Source organism: Hyperolius riggenbachi, chromosome 6, assembly GCF_040937935.1.
Source record: "Hyperolius riggenbachi isolate aHypRig1 chromosome 6, aHypRig1.pri, whole genome shotgun sequence".
NCBI classification, from domain to species: Eukaryota; Metazoa; Chordata; class Amphibia; order Anura; family Hyperoliidae; genus Hyperolius; species Hyperolius riggenbachi.
This window is the reverse complement of record NC_090651.1, coordinates 367,581,204-367,606,970: the sequence shown is the minus strand read 5'-3', so window position 1 is coordinate 367,606,970 and position 25,767 is coordinate 367,581,204. Positions and strand designations below refer to the sequence as shown.

The 25,767-nt window shown below is 44.2% G+C and overlaps 1 protein-coding gene across 7 annotated transcripts in view; it reads left to right on the top strand.

Moving 5' to 3' along the window:
* The window catches only part of ARHGAP33 (Rho GTPase activating protein 33), a 174,897-nt gene that overhangs the window by 112,459 nt on the left and 36,671 nt on the right, over window positions 1–25,767 (top strand). For all 7 annotated transcript variants that reach the window (XM_068241858.1, XM_068241852.1, XM_068241857.1 and 4 more), the window contains 9 exons: window positions 1,055–1,135; window positions 4,915–5,052; window positions 6,771–6,863; window positions 7,515–7,637; window positions 8,108–8,185; window positions 12,367–12,433; window positions 20,818–20,874; window positions 20,985–21,134; window positions 22,320–22,422. In XM_068241858.1, coding sequence (XP_068097959.1) covers window positions 1,055–1,135; window positions 4,915–5,052; window positions 6,771–6,863; window positions 7,515–7,637; window positions 8,108–8,185; window positions 12,367–12,433; window positions 20,818–20,874; window positions 20,985–21,134; window positions 22,320–22,422 — 890 coding nt within the window. The remainder of the gene's footprint in view (window positions 1–1,054; window positions 1,136–4,914; window positions 5,053–6,770; window positions 6,864–7,514; window positions 7,638–8,107; window positions 8,186–12,366; window positions 12,434–20,817; window positions 20,875–20,984; window positions 21,135–22,319; window positions 22,423–25,767) is intronic.

Sequence of the window (25,767 nt, the reverse complement as noted above, 5' to 3'; positions counted from 1 at the left end):
GATTTTTTAGACCGCCAAAGAGGTTAAACAAAAATGTCTCTGTTACAGCTGATACAAACCCTAAAATAAATCTGCACAGTTTCTACTTCCTGATTCATGGCAGCAGACATTTTGTTTACAGCCAGTGCTTTCAAATAGGCTTATCTGCCATCTCTGCCATTGGCAGTCATGTGATACAGGGGAGAGATCAAATTACATCTTGTGATTAGAAACAAATGAGGGGGGAATACGACAGCCTAAACTCTGTAAATACATACAGGGAGCATTTCTGTTATGTTTCCTTTTGTCCTGTGCAAGAGTTCAGCTCCACTTTAAAGCATACCGGAAATTTAAGCTGACACATCATTGCATTCCAGCGGATCTGGGGGTGTGGCTAACTTCCAGAAACAACAATGGATAATTTGCATATTTCAGCAGTGATGCATTGTGGGGGACATCTCAGAGCTCACTCCAACCTGCATTATCGCAAATACTTTCTGTTGTAGGAAAGCAAACTTTTTTGTTTTCCTAAATAAACCCGAAACTGAACGAGGCAATTTTTTGAAGTAACAGCGTTGATTAGTGTAGATTATAAGTATCATCTTCGGAACTGAACTTTTCAAATGAAATACTATCCCGTGCTGTGCGGCTGCACTTGGCTGCAGTTGTGCATCTGAACAGGTTTAAAACCTCTACTGCCTGCGGCCTGCCTCATTTCCTGTTAGTAGATGGAGTCCTTGCAAAATGCTTGTTACCTACTTCCTGTGGAGGGCAAGTCCTGCCTGCCTCCAGTACAGTGCAAGTCCCGCCTCTTCACAGAGTCACCTGATTTCTACTGCAGCACAGGGATGCTGAGAAATGTAGTCATGTCCTCTATTGTTTGTCCTTCTTTGGGTGTGACATGAACATGTGATTGGCCCACCAACTGATTCCAGAGAGGTCAGTAGTATGCTACTCTGATAAAAGGACTTGTCTATTAAATTCATCTTCTTTGTCATTTTTCATTTGCAGTATTTTTGAAGTCTTCCATAAACCCAGCACATGTTATAGTTTGTTTTTCCTTTGCCTCTCCCAGCTCTCCCTGTCGGACTCTCGGCCGGAGGACGCCAGTGTCAGCGAATCAGAGGCGGTGTACATTGTACAGGTCACATGTCAGGTAAGTGCTGGTTCCGCTGGTGAAAGGTGAATAATTATGTTTATATTCTGTATATATGAGAACTCTACACATTTTGGGGAGGGGGGGGGGGGCATGGGAACTGCCTTCATGAAGGGGATATCAGCACTATGCACAGAACAGGTAGAATTCACAGCCTTTTCAGCCAGCTGCACAGTCACCACATGGCGACAGGATTTTGGAAAGTCCTGTATACAGACTGTAAATGGTTACCATGGCAGCAGGATTCTATGGCACAGAATTCTGGAGAATCCTGCATACAGACTGTATATGGTTGCCATGGCAGCAGGATTCTGGGAAGTCCCCCATGCAGACTGTATATGGTTGCCATGGCGGCAGGACTGTTTCACACAGAATCCTGAGAATTCCTGCATACAGACTGTATATGGTTGCCATGGCGGCAGGATTCTGAGAAGTCCTGCATACAGACTGTATGTGGTTGTGATGGCAGCAGGATTCTGTGGCACAGAATTCTGCGTAGCCCTGCATACAAGACTGTATATGGTTGCCATGGCGGCAGGATTCTGAGAAGTCCTGCATACAGACTGTATATGGTTGCCATGGCAGCAGGATTCTGTGGCACAGAATTCTGGGTAGCCCTGCATACAAGACTGTATATGGTTGCCATGGCGGCAGGATTCTGGGGCACAGAATTCTGGGTAGTCCTGCATACAGACTGGATATGGTTGCATGGCGGCTGAATCCTATGACACTGAATTCAGGGAAAAACAAGTTTGCTTTCCTAAAACAGAAATAATTTGCGATAATTCAGATTGAAGCGAGCTTGAGATGTCTCACAGAGCAACACTGCTTAATATATGCAAATTAACCATTGTGCCCTTAGAAGCAAACTTTTGTTTTTCTTAACATCTTAGTAAGGGGGCTTTTAGGACCATTGTAGCCCCTCACACACTCCAATGAGTTCTGGGTCACCATGAGCTTGCTGGTTAGTCTGTGCCTCTCGGTGTTACAAGCCCTACTGCATAGAGCCAAATTAATCTATGCCATGCACTGATGAGGATCAAACAATCCAAAACAGTCTGTATGCATGTTGGATTATTATGGCTCTGTACAAATTAACAAGCTGACACATCATTGCATTCCAGCGGTTCTGGAGGTGTGTTTAGCTTCTAAGGGTAACAATGGTTAATTTGCATATATTCAGCAGTGGTGCTCTGGGAGACATCTCAGGCTCACTCCAACCTGAATTATCGCAAATTCTTTCTGTTTTAGGAAAGCAAACTTTTGTTTTTCTTAACATTTTAGTAAGGGGGCTTTTGGGACCATTGTAGCCCCTTACACACTCCAATGAGTTCTGGGTCACCATGAGCTTGCTGGTTAGTCTGTGCCACTGAATTCAGGGGAAATCCTGTATACAGACTGTATATGGTTGATGTGGCGGCAGGATTCTGTGAAGTCCTCCATACAGGCTGTATATGGTTGCCATGGCAGCAGGATTCTGTAAAGTCCTGCATACAGACTGTATGTGAGACTGTCCCTGTTTATCACTCAGGGAGGTAGACATGGGAATGCCGTGCTGGTGTTTGTGAATGGCATACAGCAATGTGCCTGACCCTGCAGTCTGCCCGCCATATTCCTTAGTGTCCCGTCACAGCGAGTGGAACCGCCCCGTAGTTATCGCCATGGCGTCAGAAGACGCTCCAGCACCGGACTCCCATATCTGCCTCCCTGAAAGAGAAACCGGGACAGTCTTATTACTTTCCAGTCAGTTCTCGCACATTCTGTACGCACATCCCTGCTGCTTCCTGCAGGCCCCACGTTGTCATAATAGTCTTCTGCATAACAACCCCCCATTGTGTGTGTGCGCTGTGCGGCGGGCTATTCGCAGGAAGCGTTCCGTGTCCCGTTCCTGTACCTTTTACATAACACAGCCAGGATACTTCCAATTAAATGCAGAAGCAGTGACCCACAGACACGCTTTTCCCAGCGGCCCCGCGCTTCGTCTTCCGCTACGGCAATTAACCGTTGCTCTAAAACGTATTGTATCTTCCAATTCACTTCACTGATTTTCTTCATTAAAAAACTAAAGCCTGGAAATGGGACATCGGGTATAAAAAGACTCTGCAGAGGCCTCCTGGGAAGTGCGATTTTAGGACAGTTAAAGGAGAACGCCGACCGCACAATGAGGAGTCGGAATGGAACTCCTGAAATAGCTCTTGCTGTGCTATAAAGTTATTGTAACAGTTTATTATAGCAGATTTTACATAAACCAGGAGAGAAACATGTTCAAGAGCTCACGGTGATAACTGGTGTCACATCAGGGGTCATTTTATTTTATTTATATTTAAATTCCACCTTTTGGAGAAAAACTCAACGCTCTGTGTAATGGCTGCTGCTCTATGCAACAAATTACTCCTGCAGCAAACATAGGAGTTCATGGGCAGTCAGTACTCCAGACAGAGCGCCGTTGCCATGGTAGCACAGAAATGCCGTTTGAGCTCATTGCCATGTTAGAATCTTAGCTGGCTACAAATTGATCAGTTTTTAAATAAAATTAACTCTTTCCGATCCACTATCCAGGCCCCCCAGCTCCTGATGTTTGGCTGCGTCCTACACGGAGCAGTATGGCTGCTGCTGCCTGCGCTGCTGTTGGATCTAATGCGACGTGACGTCAGGCCCTTCTGATCAGAGTGTTGGACCAAGTCTGACACTTTTATCCCCACTGGCAGCACGCTCCGCTACATGTCGTGTGTATTGTGGGGCGGAGCTAGGGTGCTTGAGCTGGCACTAGCCCCGCCTCCCACTGATGGGTGTGGCGCCTCCTTGCACTAGTGCGAGGAGGTAGAGTGCCAACCAGCTCCCCCAGGCACATAACGAACCAATAGATCCTCAGTTCCCTCCCTTCTTGGAACAGCAGAATATAAAATTTGGCCTGGGGGAGATTTGGGTGAACTAAAAAATTGGATTCGAAAGGGAAAAATTGCAAAAAGACACATGTGGCATCCACCTATGCCCTACAGGTGAAACTCTGGCCCGCAGAGCCGGCAAATTTGGCGCACAATTGGTTTTCCCACTTTGCATTATGTTTGGCACACTGTAGACCACCGGGAAAGATATATTGTAGGTTAAATCCTAGATCACAAGGAAAGCCATATATATGTGTGTGGTGGGGGGGGGAATCACTAGACACTAGGGAACTGTATACGGGAGGGGGCCACTAGAAAACAGTATAGAGGAAGGAGGTGGCCACTGAATAGGGAAGGGAGAGTGGCCACTAGACACCAGGGAACTTTGTTGGGGAGGAAGGGGGTCATTAGACACCAGACATTTTATGGGGGAAGGAGTTGGCCACTAGACATTGAGGTTGGCCTGCGACTTGGTCCCAGAGTCCAATGTTTGCCCACTTTGTATTTGAGTTTGACACCCCTGATCTATGCAGACATCAATTCGCGACAATTGAATACGCAGTTCACAGTCCAGCCTGTCTCTGACAGAAATGGCTTCATATTTCTGTCCGGTGATTGTTCATGTGTGAGTTCCGTAGTGAGTGACATTTTCCTTATCCTGCATGTTCCATTACCTGCGCAGAAACAATTGTTTCTTATTTTCCACGCCTGCTCTAACTGAGTGATTGGCAGCAGCTTTCACACTCCCTGCCTGGCAGTCTGTCCTCACTGTGTAATGGCCCTGAATTATAAATTATAATGGAGATAAGAATCCTAGCCACGTGTAGAGATGACAGGAAGCACAACTCTTCTGGGTCGGCTCGGTCTCTGACTTGATTCTTCTGTGTTGTCCAGAACCGATGCTGGTCCGTGCTGCGCAGCTACGAGGACTTCCAGGACTTGGACTCCAATCTTCACCGATGTATATTCGACAGGCGGTTTTCTCAGCTGCTGGAACTGCCCCCTCGCCGCGAGCTGCCGTCACAAGGCCAGGTAAGTGGCGTACCTAGAGAGGTGCAGGCATTGCTCATGCCATGGGCGCCACAGCACCAAGGGTGCCGTGCCTGCCCCTATTTTGCACCACCATGCCCACCCCCGTGCCTCCCCATCACTCAGACCTCAAATCCAATGAATTCTGTTATCTGGGGATGGGGAACATGACAGAGAGAGAATAAGAAGAGATGTTTCCAAAAAACAGTGTTTGCCATAGGCTCTATATTACCCAGATACACCCTTGTGTCCTTCCCTACTGGGCATTTGCTCAGAATAGTGATGGTCAGGTCTAGGAGAACTCATGGAGAAGCATGTGATTTGTTTGATCAGCTGATAGATTTGCAAAGTTCTGATTTGCTGTGATATCCTGCTTTAGCACATGGTCATTGCTAGCAAATCAGATACTTACATATCTATCACCTTACCAAACTGATCACATGCTTCTCCACGAGTTCTCCTAGATAAGATCATCACTATCTGGGAGTAAAAGGGAACCGGTATGAGTAAAAAGTAAGGTAAGTGTTACTTGGGTGATGCAGGTCATGATAACTGGGCAACGAGCGTTACGCTGTCAGCGATAATGACGGTAAAATCGGTGTGTCTGCACACGGCAATCTTACCATAGGTTAGTGAATCATGACCATAGTTCCCAATGTTAACCAAAGGCTGAAGCGGCCGATAAAATAGCGAATAACAGAAATATACGGAGGGGGGGGGGGGGGGGGGGGAGGGGTGGCTAGGGTTAGGCATCGGTGGGGGGTCAGCTAGGTTTAGGCATGGGTGAGGGTTTGGTTAGGGCTAGGCATCGGCAGGGGGTGTTGATTAGGGTTAGGCATCGGAGGGGGGTGGTTGGGGTTAGGCATTGGAGGGGGGTGGTTAGAGTTAGGCATCGGAGGGGGTGGTTAAGGTTAGGCATCGGTGGAGGGTTGGTTAGGGTTAGGCATCGGTGGAGGGTTGGTTAGGGTTAGGCATCACGGGGTAGGTTAGGGTTAGGCATCGGAGGGGTGTGGTTAGGGTTAACCATCAGCGGGAGGTGATTAGGGTTAGGCATCGGCGGGGGGGTTGGTTAGGGTTAGGCATCAGTGGGGGGGTTGGTTAGGGTTAGGGATCAGTAGGGGGGTAGGTTAGGGTTAGCCATCAGAGGGGGGTGGTTAGGGCTAGGCATCGGCGGGCAGGGGTTGGTTAGGGTTAGGCATCGGTGGGGGGGGGGGGTCGGTTAGGGTTAGGCATCGGAGGGAGTAGATTAGGGTTAGGCATCGGTGGGAGGTCGGTTAAGGTTAGGCATCGGTGGGGGTTCGGTTAAGGTTAGGCATCGGTGGGGGGGTCGGTTAGGGCTAGGCATTGGAGGGGGGTTGTTAGGGTTAGGCATCACAGGGCGTAGGTTAAGGTTAGGCATCGGAGGGAGTAGGTTAGTGTTGGGCATCGGTGGGGTGTCGGTTAGGGCTAGGCATTGGAGGGGGTGGTTAGGGTTAGGCATCAGAGGGGATAGGTTAGGGTTAGGCATAGGTGAGGGGATCAGCTAGGTTTAGGCATCGTTGGGGGGTCAGTTAAGGCTAGGCATCGGTAGAATAAGGGCTCGTGTGAGAATAGGGTTAGGTTTAGCGATTAGTAAAATTATCATTGCCCTATAGTAGAATATCTGTCATTTTACTTTACTTTTGTAAAATGCCTTTTTCTTAGAGTTTTCTTGCGACTAATTAAGTTGTGTTTGTCCCCAGCTTTTGGCTCCATTACTCTCCCGCTATCTGAAGGCTCTCTCTGGACTTGTGGACAGCAACATCAACTGTGGCCCCATACTCAACTGGATGGAGGTGAGGGACAGACTGCTCCCCTTACCCCCCAAAGTCACTTATTGGTTATTGGTGGAGTCATGCCTTGACCCTTTTTTTGGTTGTTGAGAGCTTAAGTGTCTTAAAGCACATCTGAAGTGAGAGAAATATGGAGGCTGACATATTAATTTCCTTTTAAACAATACCAGTGGCCTGGCTGCCATGCTGATCACTTTGGCTACAGTAGTTTCTGAATCACACACCTGGCACAAGCATGCAGATAATCCAGTCAGACTTCAATCAGAGCACCTGACCTGTATGCTTGTTCAGGGGCTGTGGCTTGAAGTATTAGAGACAGAGAATCTGCAGGGCTGCCAGGTAATCTGCATTGTTTAAAAGGAAATAAATGTTAGCCTACATATTGCTCTCACTTCAGATCCTTTAAGACCTCTCCACCATGGCTCCCGAATCTAATCATAAGCACCTTCAGAGACTTAGATGCCAGGTCCACCTCGAGGCGCTACACATAAAGGCTGTGGGACACATGCAGAGCTAGAATGAACAAACTTACTCTATACAGATGTTGTCCTTGCCGGAAAGTGAATTTGGTGGAGCCACAAGGCTACAATGCTAACCCCTTCATTGCTGCACTGCCTGAATGGTAACACTGGTCTCTTTTGCACTTTACTGCAGATTGATAACCACGGTAACCGACTGTTGGTCAACGAAGAGGCGTCCATCAATGTTCCGGCCATCGCCGCGGCTCACGTTATTAAACGCTACACCGCACAAGCTCCGGATGAGCTGTCCTTCGAGGTAAGAGGTCCTGTGCCTTCATCTGAGTCTGAGGAGGGGAGTCTGAATCTGAGCATGGAGGAGGAGTTTAGCCAGCTCTCAAAATTAGGCGTGGTCAGTGTTGTGGAAAAATTCTGAGTCTATGCATATTTTTATAATAATTTGTTAATGTAACGGTACAAGACTTGAAATTTGCGCTGTCAAATGTAGCAACTGTTGCATTTTAATTGATCCATTTTCAAGCTACATAAATGTGGAAAAAATGTGGGTACAATTTGCATCGGCTCGAAGTTCGTATATCATTGACCATCCCTAATCATGCCTGCTGCCTTCAGTCTCTTCATCTTCTGAAGCTCAGAGGAAAGTGGTGAAATCTGATTGGCTGTTGGGGCGTAATGCTGCGTATGTGCCCCCTCTCTTATCCTATCAGAGACCCCGGATAGCACTTGGCGGATGTCCGTGTTGATGCCGGTTTCTCTTGTTTTCGGCAGGTGGGCGACATTGTGTCGGTGATAGACATGCCTCCGCGGGAGGACACCAGCTGGTGGAGGGGCAAACATGGATTCCAGGTGAGAGAAACAGAACCCCCCTCAACTTCTAGACCTGAACCAACATCCGCTTGTACCGTAGCGCCACCACCTGTGTCACCCTCTCTGCACATAACCATAGCAGCAACTTCCTCGATTAGCATAATTATGCTTTTCTGCCTGTGAGGGGGCGGGGCATAGACAGAACTGTCTGACGAGGTCACAGCCTGTAGCTTAGGAAGTCTGTGAAGCTAGAGACAACTGGTGAAGGGGCTACTGGCCAACCAATCACGGAGCTTTTTATATAGAGTTGACTAAATAGGAACTGTGGTGGAAATGGCATGATGAATAATTATCTTTACAATATTCATTTATAATTTATGTAGTCAGTGTTTGCCCCTTGTAAAATCTTGCCCTGATTAATTTTATTTTGAAAGACGGACACATCTTTACTGCTGACAGATGATCTCTACGTAATGTTTGCTTCTGAGAATTCCAAAGCCAGTGGGAAATATACCTGCTCTCCCAGAATGCTCTGAGAGGAGAATTCCGCATAGCTAAACAGCCTAAGCTAAGCATCATTTGCAGGGCGCTGTTACATTCAGCATTCAGTAATATATAGAGATAGGAAGAGTTTGGATGCAGAATCCTGCATAATTATCTAAAAGTGGGTATCCTGAATATTTTACTGCACTCTGCTATATTTCACTGCAGGGCCTCTTTACCGCTTTTAACTTGTGGAGCCCGCAGCTAACACACTCATGTTTTTTTATTTGCTAAAGAAATTTAACTTCCTCTTATTGCAACCATGGCAACCGTATTCAGCTTACAGAATTCCTAATTTACCTGCTCTTTTAGCTGGTTTACTGTCTCTCCCGGACGTTTGCACTCTGTCCTTGTTAAAGGACACCCGAGGTGAAAATAAACTAATGAAATAAACTATTGTATCTATCTTCCTTCTCCTAAAAACGAATTTTTAAGACATTCAGCATTTTTATTTTATCTTTAAAGAGACACTGAAGCGAGACTAAATCTCGCTTCAGGTCTTATATATAGCAGGGGCACGTGTGCCCCTGCTAAAACGCCGCTATCCCGCGGCTTAACGGGGGTCCCTTCACCCCCAACCCACCCCCCGCAAAAGTTGGTCGGAAAATGGTCGCTCGTATTCTTCTTCCTGGAGGCAGGGCTAACGGCTGCAGCCCTGCCTCCAGTCGCGTCTATCAGACGCGCATCGCCGCCTCTCCCCCGCCCCTCTTAGTGAAGGAAGACTGAGAGGGGCGGGGGAGAGGCGGAGATACGCGTCTGACAGACGCGCATGGGGCAGGGCTGCGGCGGTTAGCCCTGCCCCAACCAGGAAGCGCTCCCCCGCTGCACGGAGGGGGTTTGGGGGGACAGGGACCCCCGTTAAGCCGCGCTATAGCGGCGTTTTAGCAAGGGCACGCATGCCCCTGCTAGCTATGAGGTCTGAAGCGAGATCTATTCTCGCTTCAGACTCTTTTTAAATCTACTTTTTAAGTTTTAACTGTGCTATTGTTTTCGCTCAATGACACATTCATTGAAGTATGCCAGAGCTAAAATCTATGAACTATTGACCCTCTTTATCTCTTTCTTGCTCTCAGAAGCCATTTTCTGCTAGGAAAGTGTTTTATAGTTGAAATTTCTTATCAGTGAGAGTCACTTCCTGTCTGAGTCAGGACTGAGTCAGCCACTTACATACCTGATATTTAACTCTTTCAGGCAGAGAAAGAAAAAAAGGAACACAGCCTAGGTATTTGTGTGCTAGGCACTGTACATACACATGTCTATCTCATCATGTCACATGTCACTTCGGGTATCCTTTAAATTACTGGCGGCAAGCTGTACTTGGAAAGTAGTGTCCTCCGTAATATCCTCAGATTTACTGCGCTAGGACTTTTTACTGTTTATTATTATTACAAATATTTTTTTCCATAAAGTTACAGATTGCCCAGCAAGCTGATGGTGAACCTGAACTCCCAGTAGTGTGTGAGGGGCTACAATGGACCAAAAAGCCCTCTTACGGGAATGCTATGGAAAACAGAAGTTTGCATTTTTAAAACAGAAGGTATTTGCGATAATTCAGCTTGGCAGAGTGAGGATATGATGTCTCCTACGATGCATCACTGCTGTATATGTAAACTGCCACATAGAGCCACATTTATCCATGCCATGCACTGATGAGTACCAACCTGTCTGAAACAGTCTGTATGCATCGTGGATTATTGTGGCTCTGTACAATTACGAAGCTGACACATCATTGCATTCCAGCGGTTCTGGAGGCGTGGCTAGCTTACAGGGACAACAAAGGATGATTTGCATAATTACCACTGATGCATTGTGGGGGACATCATATGCTCACTCCAACCTGAATTATCACAAATACCTTCTATTAAGAAGGCAAACTTCTGTTTTATTTATAAATTTTTTGTGGTGCTGGCTATAAAGTGTACCTGTAATGAAGATGATTGTTTTTAACCATAATAATATTCCCATTCTCGGATAAAGCCACAGGGACACCCGGGCTGTAGGAGTAACTGATTGTACAACTCGTGTTTGAGATGCCGCCTCTGTTCTGCAGAGTCATGCTGTCCCCTCAGATGTCACACAAGGCTCAGATCATCTGTCCCTTTGTTTGAAGTGACACTAGAGGACAGAATGACTCAGCAGGTGGCGGGAGGCAAGTCGGACTGATCAGGTGTATGAATAAAGCTAAAGATGGGTACACACCATGCAATATTTATTTCAGATCCTATTTCGAGCGGGAGTGATCAGATCCGTATTCAGATCTGACATTGATTGAATGTAAAAGAAAGCTACTGTAGCTTACACATGTACTGTATATACTCGCATATAAGCCGACCCGTGTGTAAGCCGAGGTACCCACTTTTCCCTCTGAAACCAGGAAAAAGCAATTGACTCATGTATAAGCCCCCTTCCACAGTAGCCAGATGTTCCCCTACGTACAAGTCAGCCCTCCTCCCCATAGCCATATGTGCCCCAGGATGATACAGCTGTGTCTCAAGACACCACTAGATGGCATCATGGATATGAGACACAACGATTGCCACACAGGAAGATCATTGCACTGCTGACACGCTGCTTGCACGCTCCGCTCCACAAGCCAGGGGACACAGGTAGTCATGAGCAGCACACTCTGTACACCATGTTTCAGGGGATGTGGGGCACAGACACAGCAGGGAGCCAGCTGGCAAGAGCAGAATCACTAGTGCACAATCATTACACTCCTCTGCCAGTAACAAAACCTGCTCCACCATCCGTTCTGCTCCACTGACTATATATATAAGCGGTGAGGGTAACTTTTCAGTGCATATTTTGTGCTGAAACATTAGGCTTATACGCAAGTATATGAGGTATGCAATTATTTTCCCCTCAAATTCCAGTCAGATTACCCATCATTTCTCTGATTGGATATGGATCCTGTTATGAATCAGCAGGACATACAGAATGATAGCCGGTATTTTGATCGATATTTTGCTGCATGTTCGATCAGCTTCTGATCGAGAAACAGATCAATTCTGAGCTTGGCAAAAGGTAGGCTATATATTGTCGTTTTTGCCCAATCCAATCATTTTCTCGATCGTAAATGGAATCTTAAGTAAAAATTGCATGATGTCTACCAGCCTTTGAAATCTTACGCTAAAAGAAATAAATAAATAAACCTTTAGGTTGAGTTCCCGCTTCAGAGGAAAATGGACATTTTTTGTATTCCCTTTATGTATTTTTTGCTTTATTTATGGTAGGAGTGAACAAACCAGGGCTATACATTCCAGTGCAGTGGGTGGGCTGCAGCACAATTGTTCCTGATAGCTGATTGGTCTGATAATTGTGGCTGAGAGATCAGTTCCAAACAACCAAGAAATGATGAGAAGTTCAACAGGTCGTCATTACTCCGTATGGGAGCTGAACAAGCGCAAAGAGCAGCAGCAGATTCTAGTGAGACAGTTGAGTTTTCAAAACCAGAATTTGGGAAGCCAATTAACTTATCTGTATGTTTTTGGGACGTAAGAGGAAACCGGAGTGCTCGGAGGAAACCCACACAGACACAGGGAGAACATACAAACTCCTATGTCAGCGTGCTACTTTATAAATAAAGTTAAATAATACTATTAATTATTTCATCATTATATTTCCACTTCATGTTCAAGGAACACTTCATTTTTACATTCTTTCGTCTGTGCTTTTAGGTTGGCTTTTTCCCGAGTGAGTGCGTCCAGCTGATCACCGATAGTAAGAACCCGACGCCGGCAGCAGGTACCCTATGTGGGGGTTGTTGGCCATGGTGTGAGCCTGGTCTGCCCCAGGCTGCATTTTGCTCTCATTCACATTGCAGTGCTGTGTGTGCCGCTGCTATCAGCTGATGTATCGCTTGTTGCTGTAACAGACGACCTTAAAGTACGATCTGCAATAAAATCGCACGGAAGGAAAACTTTACTGGCCAACCAATCAGGAGTTTCTCTGAGCTAGCTATTGTGTAATGTATAGCAGCCGGTGAAACATTTCTTCAACCCTTAACAGGATATGTTGTCTTGTTTTTAATAGGTCAAATACTAAAAATATATTAATATTAAAGAGAATCTGTATTGTTAAAATCGCACAAAAGTAAACATACCAGTGCGTTAGGGGACATCTCCTATTACCCTCTGTCACAATTTCGCCGCTCCTCGCCGCATTAAAAGTGGTTAAAACCAGTTTTAAAAAGTTTGTTTATAAACAAACAAAATGGCCACCAAAATAGGAAGTAGGTTGATGTACAGTATGTCCACACATAGAAAATACATCCATACACAAGCAGGCTGTATACAGCCTTCCTTTTGAATCTCAAGAGATCATTTGTGTGTTTCTTTCCCCCTGCAGTTCTCATGCACTGAAGTTTCAGGCTGCTTGTTTTTCTCCTGCAAACAGCTTTGCCCTTGTCTGTAATTCTCCAGTATGTGAAAGCCCAGCCAGCTCAGAGGAGGATTTATCCAGCTTGTAAAAGATAAAAGATAAGAGAGAAGAGAGAAGCTGCTCTAATCTAAATAATACACAGGCAGTGTGCATAGACGGGCTGGAAGGGGGAGTTCATAGCAGAACCACACCACTGAAGAACTTGGCAGCCTTCCAGACACAGGCCGGCAAGTCTGACAGGGGAAAGATACATTGATTTATTACAGAGACTGTGATAGTAGAAAGTGCTGCAGTAAGCCAGAACACATTAGAATAGCTTTTGGAACTTGTAGGATGATCAAAAACAGGATGCAATTTTTGTTACGGAGTCTCTTTAAAGCCATAGTTCAATCACCCATCTTTCGTTAAAGCACGTGATAGTACCGTACATTTTAAAATCAACAACGCAGATTTAGTGCCAAATCCACGCAGCTTGGGATCTAAGCCTGGTACACACATCCAATCTTCATTGGCCAATTTTACAGATTTCACGTAGTATGTTTTTTTTAAAGCTCGTACACGCGCCTGACTAAGGCGGCCAATAACGACCCCCTAGCCAATGGTCAGGTGTGTGTACAGTGGCCCCAAGCCCACGAGCAAACCGCCCGGGGATCAGCTCAACCCCCCCCTAAACTGCCGACTGCTTTTTCCACAGTGCTTACCCTCCCGCCACTTGACCGCACGCACGTGGTACTACAGCCCGGCCAGCGATGTCGCCCTAAGAGATCCCGGATGGGTGACATAAAATCAAGAGGAGTGTACGCACCTTAAAAGAACAAAAACAAAGAGACACATAAAAAGGCCACCTAGTTATCAGTTACCAAATCTTTGTAGTCAAACCATTTAAAGAGGAACTCCAGTGAAAATAACGTGATGAACAAAAGTGCTTCATTTTTACAATAATTATGTATAAATGATTTAGTCAGTGTTTGCCCATTGTAAAAGCTTTCCTCTCCCTGATTTACATTCTGACAATTATCACATGGTGACATTTTTACTGCTGGCAGGTGATGTCAGTGGAAGGAGATGCTGCTTGCTTTTTTGGCAGGTGGAAACAGCTGTTATTTCCCACAATGCAACAAGGCTCCCACAGTGTGATGTCAGAACCATGGTCCTGACATCACACTGTGGGAGGGGTTTCACCACAATATCAGCCATACAGAGCCCCCTGATGATCTGCTTGAGAAAAGGAAAAGATTTCTCATGGGAAAGGGGGTATCAGCTACTGATTGGAGTTCAATTCTTGGTCACGGTTTCTCTTTAAAATTTAATACATTTATCAGATTAAATAAAAATCTCATCAAAAATCTCCCAAAACTTTGAAATCCATTTTTAGCACATGTATGTATGTATGTATGTAGTTTTGTTTTTTGTAGTTGTGTAGTTATTGGGTAAAGCGCCCAATGAACCAGAAATGTCCCCCCCCCCCAAAAAAAAAAAAAAAAAAACTACACACTTTTTTTTTTTTTAATGTTTAATTGTACAATATAATTTGGCGTCAGCCTCATTTGCTTGGCTGCTTTTACATTTTATGACCGATACAATATAGATATACCGGTACATGCTGGAGGGTAATAATACGTTAGCGTTCCTTCACAGTGGCTATATAATTTCTTTTAAATTCTATTTAACCATTTAAGCCTTCTGGACGTAGAAGCTACGTCCAGGAGGCCATGTGCGCTCCTGCACGCTCCCGGCAGCGGATCGTTAGCCCAGGAATCAGTGAATCGGGCCATGGTGCCCGATCATTGATTCCTCTCCCCCGCAGAAAAAGCGTCCGCTTCTCTCGGAAGCCTCACTTTTTCTGCCTCCTACGCCCCCCTATGTCGCTCTAAGCTTGCATGTTACGCTTAGAGTGTCCTCATGTAAACAAACTCTTGGCTGCCATCTTGTGGCCAAAAAGCAAAACTACATCTAAATGTAAAAAAAAATAGCAATACACATATATTTACATTAAAAAAAATACTATCTACCTCCCACCCTCCCAAAAATACCCACATAAAATGTTTGTTAAAAAAAAAATTACAATAAAAAAAAGGGTCTAAACTTTCTAAATATCAATGTAAAGATGAAATACTTCTATTTTTTTTATTATAAGCTTGTAAATAGTGATGGATGCAAAACGGAAAAAATGCACCTTTATTTCCAAAGAAAATATTGTTGCCATACATTGCGATAGGGACATAATTTAAAGGGACTCCGAGCAGTGCAAAAACTATGGAAAGATGCATATCATTTTAAAGCTCTCTTTCTCCTCTTTCCAATGATATATAAACCACCACCCTACGTCATTTAGTTTTCGCTATTTTCGCGATTGAAATTGCTGCGGCCGCGATTTCGATCACGAAAATAGAGAAAACTAAAAGGTGTAGGGCAACGATTTAGGTGTCATCAGAAAGAGGAGAAAGAGAGCTTTAAAATGATATCCATCAAGCCATAGTTATATTGTATTACACAGGACGACACTTTCCCCAGTGTCAGCAGCTCCATTCTGCTGAATGCAGCTGCTGACTTTGACAAAAAGTCGCCCTGTGTAATACAATATAACTATGGCTTGATGGATATCATTTTAAAGCTCTCTTTCTCCTCTTTTTGAGGACACCTAAATCGTTGACCTACGCCTTTTAGTTTTCTCTATTTTCGCGATCGAAATCGCGGCCGCGGCAGTTTCAATCGCGAAAATAGCGAAAACTAAAAGGCGTAGGGTGGCAGTTTATATATCATTGGAAAGAGGAGAAAGAGAGCTTTAAAATGATGTGCATCTTTCCATAGTTTCTGCACTGCTCGGAGTCCCTTTAAACGGTGTAATACCCAGGACTATTAGGCAAATACAATGCGTGGGTTTTAATTATGAAGGCATGTATTATTTTAAAGCTATGAGCTGAAAACTGAGAAATAATGAATTTTTTCAGTTATTTTCTTATTCTTCCTGTTAAAATGCATTTACAGTAAAGTGGCTCTTAGCAAAACGTACCACCCAAAGAAAGCCTAATTGGTGGCAGAAAAAACAAGATATAGATCAGTTAATTGTGATAAGTAGTGATAAAGTTATAGGCTAATGAATGGAAGGTGAACATTGCTCGAATGCATAAAGTGAAAACGACTGAAGGCTGAAGTGGTTAATTAAAAAATAATAGAATAGATTAAATTGGGGTTTTAATGTGTTGGTGTATGTATATTTTGGTGCTCCTAAAAGCAGGGCTCAATGCTAAGATATGTTAGCCATGGTTAAGTATAAGTCCACTAACATTTAGTAACCTACACGGTATGTTCTATTTTTGGAGTATTAGCATTCTGGCACAGAAGGGTGTGTGTGTGTTTATGTGCATAATGGTACATAATATGCTTTGGGCTTATGTACAATGACGATACATGGATGGACTTCCTGATTAACATCAATACCATTACTCCTACAGGGTTTAATAGACTCACATTTGAACCATATCTACCTTATTGAGACAATTTGGATTCAAACTGATCATCTTTTTTTCACTTTTTTCATCTTTTATGCGCATATTATGATAAGACAACTGGCCAGTTGATTTAGTGGATTTTGATTGTTATTGATGCTTTGAGGCTGTGTGTTACATGTTTAACCCCACATGCTACTTGTAATTGGTCCTTTTTATAGGTGCATTATTTTATATTTTGGAAATTGATTAAATTAAAGTATAGTATTTTATGAACTACTCAATATAGTTTTTCTTCCCTTCTCGCTATAAGGTTATAATTGGTACATAATATGCATTATATGCACAGAATATATACAGCTGTGTTAGGTGTGAATGGCCTGAGATTTTATTATAGTTCTTTATGACAAAATTTATAAAATAAATAATTCTCTCATATGTGTGGGCACATAACCACAATGTGTGCGGTTTGAAAAACAAATATGTAACTTTTTTGCACAGTATATGTATATACATATTTATATATGGGCCATCTGTATATATAATATGTCACCCGTTACATTTTATGACAGTGTAGTATTTTCCCTACTTATGTTCTGTGCAGGTTACTCGTCCTATTAATTGCAATGGGTTTATTCAATAAGTGTATAGAGCAACAAACATGTGGAGTTTCTCAGTAACTTACAGCAGACCTTGTCACTTCTACAGCAACCAATCACAGCAGACCATGTCACTTCTACAGCAACCAATCACAGCAGACCATGTCACTTCTACAGCAGACCTGGCCACAATTCACTAAGATCATACTAGTGATAATAAGCCAGGTGAAAACTTATCACCACACCGATCAGTATTTTAAGCGTTAAAGGAATAATATCAATTGAAATGACTTTTTTTTAATACTCTATATTAGTGTACACATTACCACTAGTGCTAGGGGCACTTTATTTATTCACCCAGGTCTCTCTCTCGCTATCCCTGCTTAAAAATTCATTTCTCACACAGCTCATAGTAGTTTGGGTCACCCTGAGCTGCTTGGTTACTCTGTCACACAGCTCACAAATATATTTCACTGTGTCACTCACAGCATGCAGCAGACATGAGGAGAAATAGGCTGATCTGAGGTGGTAACAGGTAACTAAATGAGCTGTAATATTGCTGGAATATATCTAGCTATAACACTAGTCTGCGTTTACCCTCAGACTGGCTGCCAGCTTGGGGTGATTCACTCCAGGCTGCATCCACTTTACAAGCTGCTGAGAGGGGCAGACTACTGTCTACAATTAGCATTATTAGTATCTTTATCAGTCAAGAGAAGCAAAGATAATAAACACACATTGCTAGAATCTTTAATGCCGGGAATACACGATGCGTTTTTGCGTTCGTTTTTGCCGTCGTTTTCGCTTTCGATCGATTCTACTCTCGATTCACTGCTCGATTCCCCTCTCGATTCCTTATCTTTTCTTTTCAATTACATTCACTTGAATGAGGAGAATCGAAACGAAAGTAGAATCGACCAGATCCAACAGGTTGGAATTTATCTATCGAACCCATCTATCTAAAGTAAAAACTTAACGTGTATTCCCAGCATTACTCCTTACCACCATATCAACAAGATTCTTTAAGCAAGGTGATAATTAAAGTATAAACTGAGGAGTTGATAGCAACTCCCCTGTGCAGAGACATGGTCTAGCCCTCTGGGAGCCCAGTATTTACATACATTTTGTATCCAACACTGACGCCAAAACTGACGGAGGATTTTACAGCTGAGAGGAACAGCTGTGTGAGGAATCAAATTACTCCTAGTACTTGTCCTATTGTGTGCTACAACATACAGCATTTCAAAATAAATGCATACTTCGATAGTATTCCTTTAAATCATTAAAGAAGCTTTCCTTATTGAGCTGTAGTGATAAGCTTTCACAGTGGGAGTGTTGTCTTATCACTCCAGTCCTTAAGTTACCACCTCTAGTTATTCTCACATGCAGTAGATAGGGAGGGGAGGAGCACACACAGGCAGGATGTAGCTGCACTCCTCCTGCTGCCAGGACGATTACAACTAGCCTGTGTAGGACAGCCAGGGAAGGAGAGAGAGGCTGTAGTTATGTGTGTGTGTGATTGGTTCTGTGTGTGAATATCTGTGTGCGTACAGTATGTGTTCCTGTGTGTATGTGTATATGTATATATATATATATATATATATATATATATATATATACTTGGTGTCTCTCTGTGTATATGTACTGTATATGTGCCTGCTGTGTATATTTCTCTCTATACAGTGTCCCTGTCTGTATAAACTACTAGAAAATAAAGTAGACAGCTCAGAATGCTTCACTTTACATTGCATTCTGTAGTTGTACTCCACTTAAAGGACAACTGTAGCGAGAGAGATATGGAGGCTGCCATATTTATTTCCTTTTTAAGTAACACCAGTTGCCTGGCTGTCCTGTTGATCCTCTGCTTCTAACACTTTAAGCCAAAGACCCTGAACAAGCATGCAGCAGAACATTATTGTCAGATATGCCAAGATTAGCTGCATGCTTGTTTCTGGTGTTATTCAGACACTTCTGCAGCCAAATAGATCAGCAGAGTCAAACATCTCAGTCATACAAAGTATACCAGCACTCCGTATTCCAAAAGAAAAATGCTCTTTTATTGAGCCATCATATCCACAATAGTACTGTCAATGGTTTTGAGGGCCTCGCAGGGTCCCCCTTCATCAAGGCGTGTGGTAACTGATTGGCAGGCCTATGCCATAATACCAGGCACCCGACCTTTGAACAATTGGCGTGCCCACTCACAATCTTCTAATCTTGCAAATAGATAAGCAGGGCTGCCAGGCAACTGATATTGTTTAAAAGGAAATAAATATGGCAGCCTACATTTTCTTCTCACTACAGTTGTCCTTAATGACAGCTCAGGTCAGGTGATAACTCCTCACACACTTTACAATTGTTCTCACTTGCATTCCTCTCTGTGAATTATCAGCCTGTCTTTAACTTTAGAATTCTGTTGTTATTTTAAGGATTGAAACTTTAGTTTTAGAAATCACATCTTAACTTAAGGACAGAATCCTTATTTTAAGATTTGCTTGAGATAAATTGCTTTGTGAATGCTAAATGCTTTAGAATCGTTACTAAAGACAGAAGATGAGCTTAGTGAATTGTGGCTCATGTCACTTCTGAGAGGAGATATAAGTTGTTATAAGGTACGTTAAACTCCTTAAAGTATATGGGTAGTGCAAAAAAAATCAAACAGATACTTACCTAAGGAGAGGGAAGGCTCTGGGTTGTATACAGCCTTCCCGGCTCCTCTCCTGGTCCCCTCCTTCTAGCGCTGGCTCCCTTGTTCAAATCCCCCGCTTTGGGGGCTTCAGAAGTATTTGGGAGCATGAGTGCCCCCGAAGACGCGTGGCTCTCTACAGCACATGCGCGAAAGAGAGCGTGCTTGTGCTTGCGCAGTACAGAGCAGCCTGCCCCTGAAGACTTCCAAAGCCTTGATCAGTTGAATGCAGCTACCAGGGGTGACAGCGCTGGAACGGGGACTGAGAGAGGATCGGGGAGGCTCTATAGGACCCAGAGCCTTCCCTCTCTTTTTTTGTGCGCTTCCCATTAACTTTAATATAAAGGATGTAATGACTTTCATAGACTGACTGCCATCAGTTTGCCCCCCCAAAAAATCTCCCAAGGGCCAGTTACCAGCCAAGGACTTCTGGCAACGTCTCGCTTAAATGCTCATTTAGCAGGTTTTAGCGGTGTTTGTCGCTTTTCATCCTCGCTGGCGGACTCGGAGATGTGGCGGTAAGCGACCCTGTTGCTTCTGTTGTCAGCTATAACAATGGGGAAAATGGGAATAAAAATGCATCGTTTATGCAAACGACGATAAACAGCGGGAAACTACGGTACACTGTTCGCTTGAATGTGCGGCCCTTAAACGACGAGCGTTGGCGGCAGTGAACGCCATGTGAACCGACCCTCGCACAAAAATTTCACCGGCACAGAAAGGGAAAGAAACTAAACCTGTCAAAAGTCAACCCCCGATCAGCTAGCTGGTTAATTAACCAGCAGCCAGGAGCTTTTGGCTGCAGTGATTGGTTGCTGTAAGTCACTCCCCCATGTGTGTTGCTCTGTTGCTGAATAAGCCGGTCTCTGTGGCTTGACCTCTCGGGTAGTCCCCGGTCTCTTGTGTTGCTCAGTGTATGTAGCAGTCTCTTCCGGCAGGCTGGGCGTTGCTGTCTCTGTGCTGAGCTTGGCTATGCCGTCTTGTACCTCTCGTTACCTGTCTGTCTGTTCACAGAAGGTGATGTAACGTTGATCATCTCATCGCCGCATGGTTCCAACTCTCCCAGACCAGGTGAGACCTCTGCTAAGTGTGACATCTCACCCCCCATTCCGTCCTCCTCCTTCCTCTCCACACCGCGGCCTCCAGCCTCTCGCCTCATCCTGCCTTCCTCTTCCCCGCAGTGTGCCGGAGGCATGGCAAACTGGCCGGGCTCCTCCGCAGCTTCATGGCGTCCAGGCCCAGCAAGCAACGACTGCGGCAGCGCGGGATCCTGCGGGAGAGGGTGTTCGGGACCGACCTGGGCGAGCACCTCCTGGACTCGGGAGAAGAAGGTAAGTGTCAGAGTGAAAGTCCACGTTTGCTGATACCTATTTTTGTTAAAGTGGGATTGTCAGCCATAAAATCAAATTTAATTTACCCACTACTCTGTGTTTTTTACGTAGTCTACAACCTGACCCTGCATTGCCAGCATTCCAATATAATCATAAATGTCTCCGCTGTAATGAATTTTATCTCAGTCAGCCTGGCTCTATTTGGTACATTGCCGAGGAGAAGGAAGCTTGTTATCTTCCCTCCCATATTCCTGCTCCTCACTGATTGGCTGAGGGCAATTCAGTGTGACACGAGGCTGAGAAGGGAAATACACCTCACCCCTCTTCAGAAGCTGCTGAAATACGCTCTATGATGTGTTCACATGTATTTACAAAGCAAGCTAGATATGACTGTGCAGTTTCTAGGAGAAAAAAAGAGTAAGGGAGGAAATGACATCAGGATTGGCTTCAGCCAGAGGCAGAAAAGATGGAAAATTCCTGAAAGTTTTTTCTTTATTTACTAGATAAAATTCACTGAAATCAAAATGTGGACAGTACGATACATACTGTATGTCCCTGCTACTTTAAGTGCTTTTCTACCTTGTAAACTAAAAGCACAAAGTTGGGGGGGGGGGCGGATGGGGGATTGGGAAGGAGGGTGTAGAAGCCAGCTTAGGGAGAGGTGAATTTGCTGTCAAGGAAGAAGGGGGGGGGGGGGGGGTTCAGAGCGGCCCCCAAGTTACTTTTACCCGGGGCCCCATTGTAGCTAGAGCCGGTCCTGCACAGGGGCGCCTGTCTAACCGTAGAGTACAATATAACTTTGCAGCTTTGGGGAGCCGGGGACTCTTCTCATAATTGTAAATTGGCGCAGGAGTTCGGCTATACCATAGGTCTAAACAGCAGGAAAAGCGTCAGGGACGGTGCTCCATCCGGTATTGACTCCTACAGCCGCAACGGTGAGGGGAGGAGTTTGTGTTGGGAGTGGAGATGCAAATAATTCTGACTTGCATGCAAACCTAAAAGCATTGGATGTATTGAAAGTGTTGCATGCACATTTAATGCAAATTATATGCAGCTTGGAATTGAGAGCATCAAATGGGCTTCCTGACAGATCTAATTGTCTCAATTCCACGGCGCATACAGTTTGCATTGAGACATGAGCTATCAGCACGGCATTGACCTGTAATTTCCTGTCTTGTCTGGCAGTGCCCCGGGTCCTCGTCTCGTGTACCCAGTTCATAGAGAAGTTCGGCATAGTGGACGGCATCTACCGCTTGTCCGGAGTCTCCTCAAACATCCAGAAGCTACGGTGAGGATTATTATTATTATTATTATTACATATTTATGCACTAGGGATGGCCAATGAGAGACAAATAATTGCGAGTTGATGCAGCATTATGCAAATTTATGCAGAATGAAAAATGATTCAGTCGAATCCGGCCAAAGTGGGGCTCAACCGGTCAGTTCTTAAAGAGAATCAGAGAGGAAGCACCCTCATGTATTTTATTACATTTATCAGTGGGAACATGACAGTAAACACCTACCCTGCTTTTAGTTTCATTCTTATCTGCTTAATTAGTCTATTAGCAGCTGTGATAAGAATCCCCGACTGGCTCAGTCTAGGTTTGACCTGGAATCATTATAGCTGAGTCACTCTTCTGTGGAGTCTTTTCAAGCCCAAGCCTGCCACCTCCTGGCTCAGATTTCCTGCTTTGCATACTGAGAGCTGTGATGACATGGGAGGGGCTGCTGCTGTTGAGAGAGAAGCTCTGAAACAGACAAGTTTTCAGAGCAATATGCAATATGATCTGTGTGCACTCTGTCTGCATACTGTAGATCATGATGATGACTGCAGTTTCTTTCCATTGAGAGACACTTCCTACAGGCAGCTGCACATCATACCAAAATGAAAGCACACAGATGAGAGGCTGCAGCAGCCTTTCTCATATAGCCTAGATAGCAGCCTAGTCTCATATAGCCTAGACAGCACATCCAGAACAACTCATAACCCGGAAGGAGAAGGGATATGAGCCGGCGGCCATATTTGATTTTTCCTGGAGCAATAATGGATAAAAAACACTAAAAAAGGCACACCAGAGCGGTGAAATTATCAGGTAGAGCATTTATTCTTTACAAGCTATCAACTGATATGTTTATTTTGTGTGAATCGTTCATCTCTGGTTCCCTTTAAGCTGAATACATTTTTTTTTTTTATACAAAAGTTGCAGAATCTGCATTGACTCTGAATAATTTGCTTTTTACCGACCAACACCTGCGGTCAACCCAATTTGTTACACCTCTTTCACAGAGAATTTCAAATAAGTCACATAACTGACCGACTGTCCCTCAGCGGAGCTCACCATCTAATGACACACATCTTGGCGTCGTAACATAAGAGATATCCATTCAAAAGAACCGCACACCTATAGTTGGCGGATGCCGGTGCAGGATTTCTAGGCAATAGTAAATCCACAGTCCAGTTCAAGTAAACTTTATTGCAACTCGGTGGCGTAGTGGTTAGCGCTCTCGCCTTGTAGCGCTGGGTCCCTGGTTCAAATCCCAGCCAGGTCAACATCTGCAAGCAGTTTGTATGTTCTCCCCGTGTCTACGTGGGTTTCCTCCGGGCACTCTGGTTTCCTCCCACATCCCCAAAACCTACAGATAAGTTAATTGGCTTCCCCCTAAATTTGCCCTAGACCAGTGGTCAGCAAACTTGGCCCTCCAGCTGTTAAGGAACTACAAGTCCCACAATGCATTGTGGGAGTCTGACAGCCGCAGTCATGATTCATAAAGGCAAATGCATTGTGGGACTTGAAGTTCCCTAACAGCTGGAGAGCCGAGTTTGCAGATCACTGCCCTAGACAATGATACAGGCACTATACGATACATACATAGACATATGACTATGGCATGGATTATTAGATGAAGAGCCCCTAGTTAGTGACAAGACAATATACTCTGTGCAGTTCAGATGCTGGCGCTATATAAATACTAAATAATTGCCTCATAACACACACAACTGCAGAACATCGGACGGTATAACCGATGATCGTTTCGGGGCCTGTATGTCAAGGCATGGCGCAGACAAACATTAAAGGATACCCGAGGTGACATGTGACATGATGAGATAGACATGTGTATGTACAGTGCCTAGTACACTAATAACTAGGTTGTGTTCCTTTTTTCTTTCTCTGCCTGAAAGAGTTAAATATCAGGTATGTAAGTGGCTGACTCAGTCCTGACTCAGACAGGAAGTGACTACAGCGTGACCCTCACTGATAAGAAATTCCAACTATAAAACACTTTCCTAGCAGAAAATGGCTTCTAAGAGCAGGAAACTGAATAAAAAGGATCAATAGTTCATAGATTTTAGCTCTGGCATACTTCAATGAATGTGTCATTGAGCAAAAACAATAAAATAGTTAAACTTAAAAAGTAGGTTTAAACATAAAATAAAACTGTGGAATATCTTAAAAAGTCATTTTTAGGAGAAGGAATCATACAATCATTTATTTCATTAGTTTATTTTCGCTTCGGGTGTCCTTGAACAATAACAACAGACGTTCTTTCGAATGGATACTTTACGTTGGCACCCTGATGTGTGGACCTACAGCACAGTGACTTTCGCCATACATATTTGTCTGCCCCATGCCTTGATAAAGGGCCGTGAAACAGGCCCTGAAACGATCATCGGTTATACAGTCAGCTGTATTGCACGTGTCTGCGATGGCAATATAAAGTTTATTTGAAGTTCTAGCTAGTCTGTCGTATGCCTCCTTTGGACTGTAGCGTAGGAGATGTCTGCAGCAATAGCAAGGTTGATAGTAAACCATTACATAAGGGCGCTTTTCCACTAAAAAACACAATCACACTTGCGCTGCAAGGCGATTGCGGTTCTTTCTATTTCCAGTTCCACAATCTCATCACGGTCTGTCGGGTGCAGGTCGTGATTGCGTTGTATTGCTTTTGCAATTTCCGATGGGAGTAAAAAAATTTGGCAGGAAAATGATTTTGAATTGAATAGCTGGGAAGATCGCACAGCGGCACGATTGCTGTGTAATGCGGAAAACGCAGCACAAAGGCAGCAGGCCAGTGATTGCAATTTGGAGAAAAAACAAATCGCACCAGTGGAAAAACACACAGTGCTGTTCCAGTGCGCAAAATCCGTGCGATACGATTTTTGGATCCGATCGCAACTAATGGAAAAGGTTCCTAAAGGTGGCCACTAACGGTCCAATTTCTAGTGAAAAATCGGTCGGGTGATCAGAAATTCTGATCGGATTGGTTGAAAATAATCTCTGTTGATGGGCACAATTGATTATGAACCATTACAAAAAAAAATCGTCCGACTGGATTTTTGTCAAACCAAATTTTGGATTTTCTTTATTGATTGTGATAGATAGGAAGCAAAGATCGGCTTGGTTGATGGTTTAGTGAACGTTTTTTCTTCCGATCCGAATTTCTGATCGCTCAAACGATTTTTTGCTAGAAATTGGACCATTAGTGGCCACTAATGATACAATCTTTGTCATCCAATTTTACCAAATGTATCTAGTATAAGGGTAAACTGAGTGAATATATGGAATGGATAATATAGGCAGTTACCTTATTTTGCATAGAAATGGTAAGATTGGATGAAAAAGATTGGATCGTT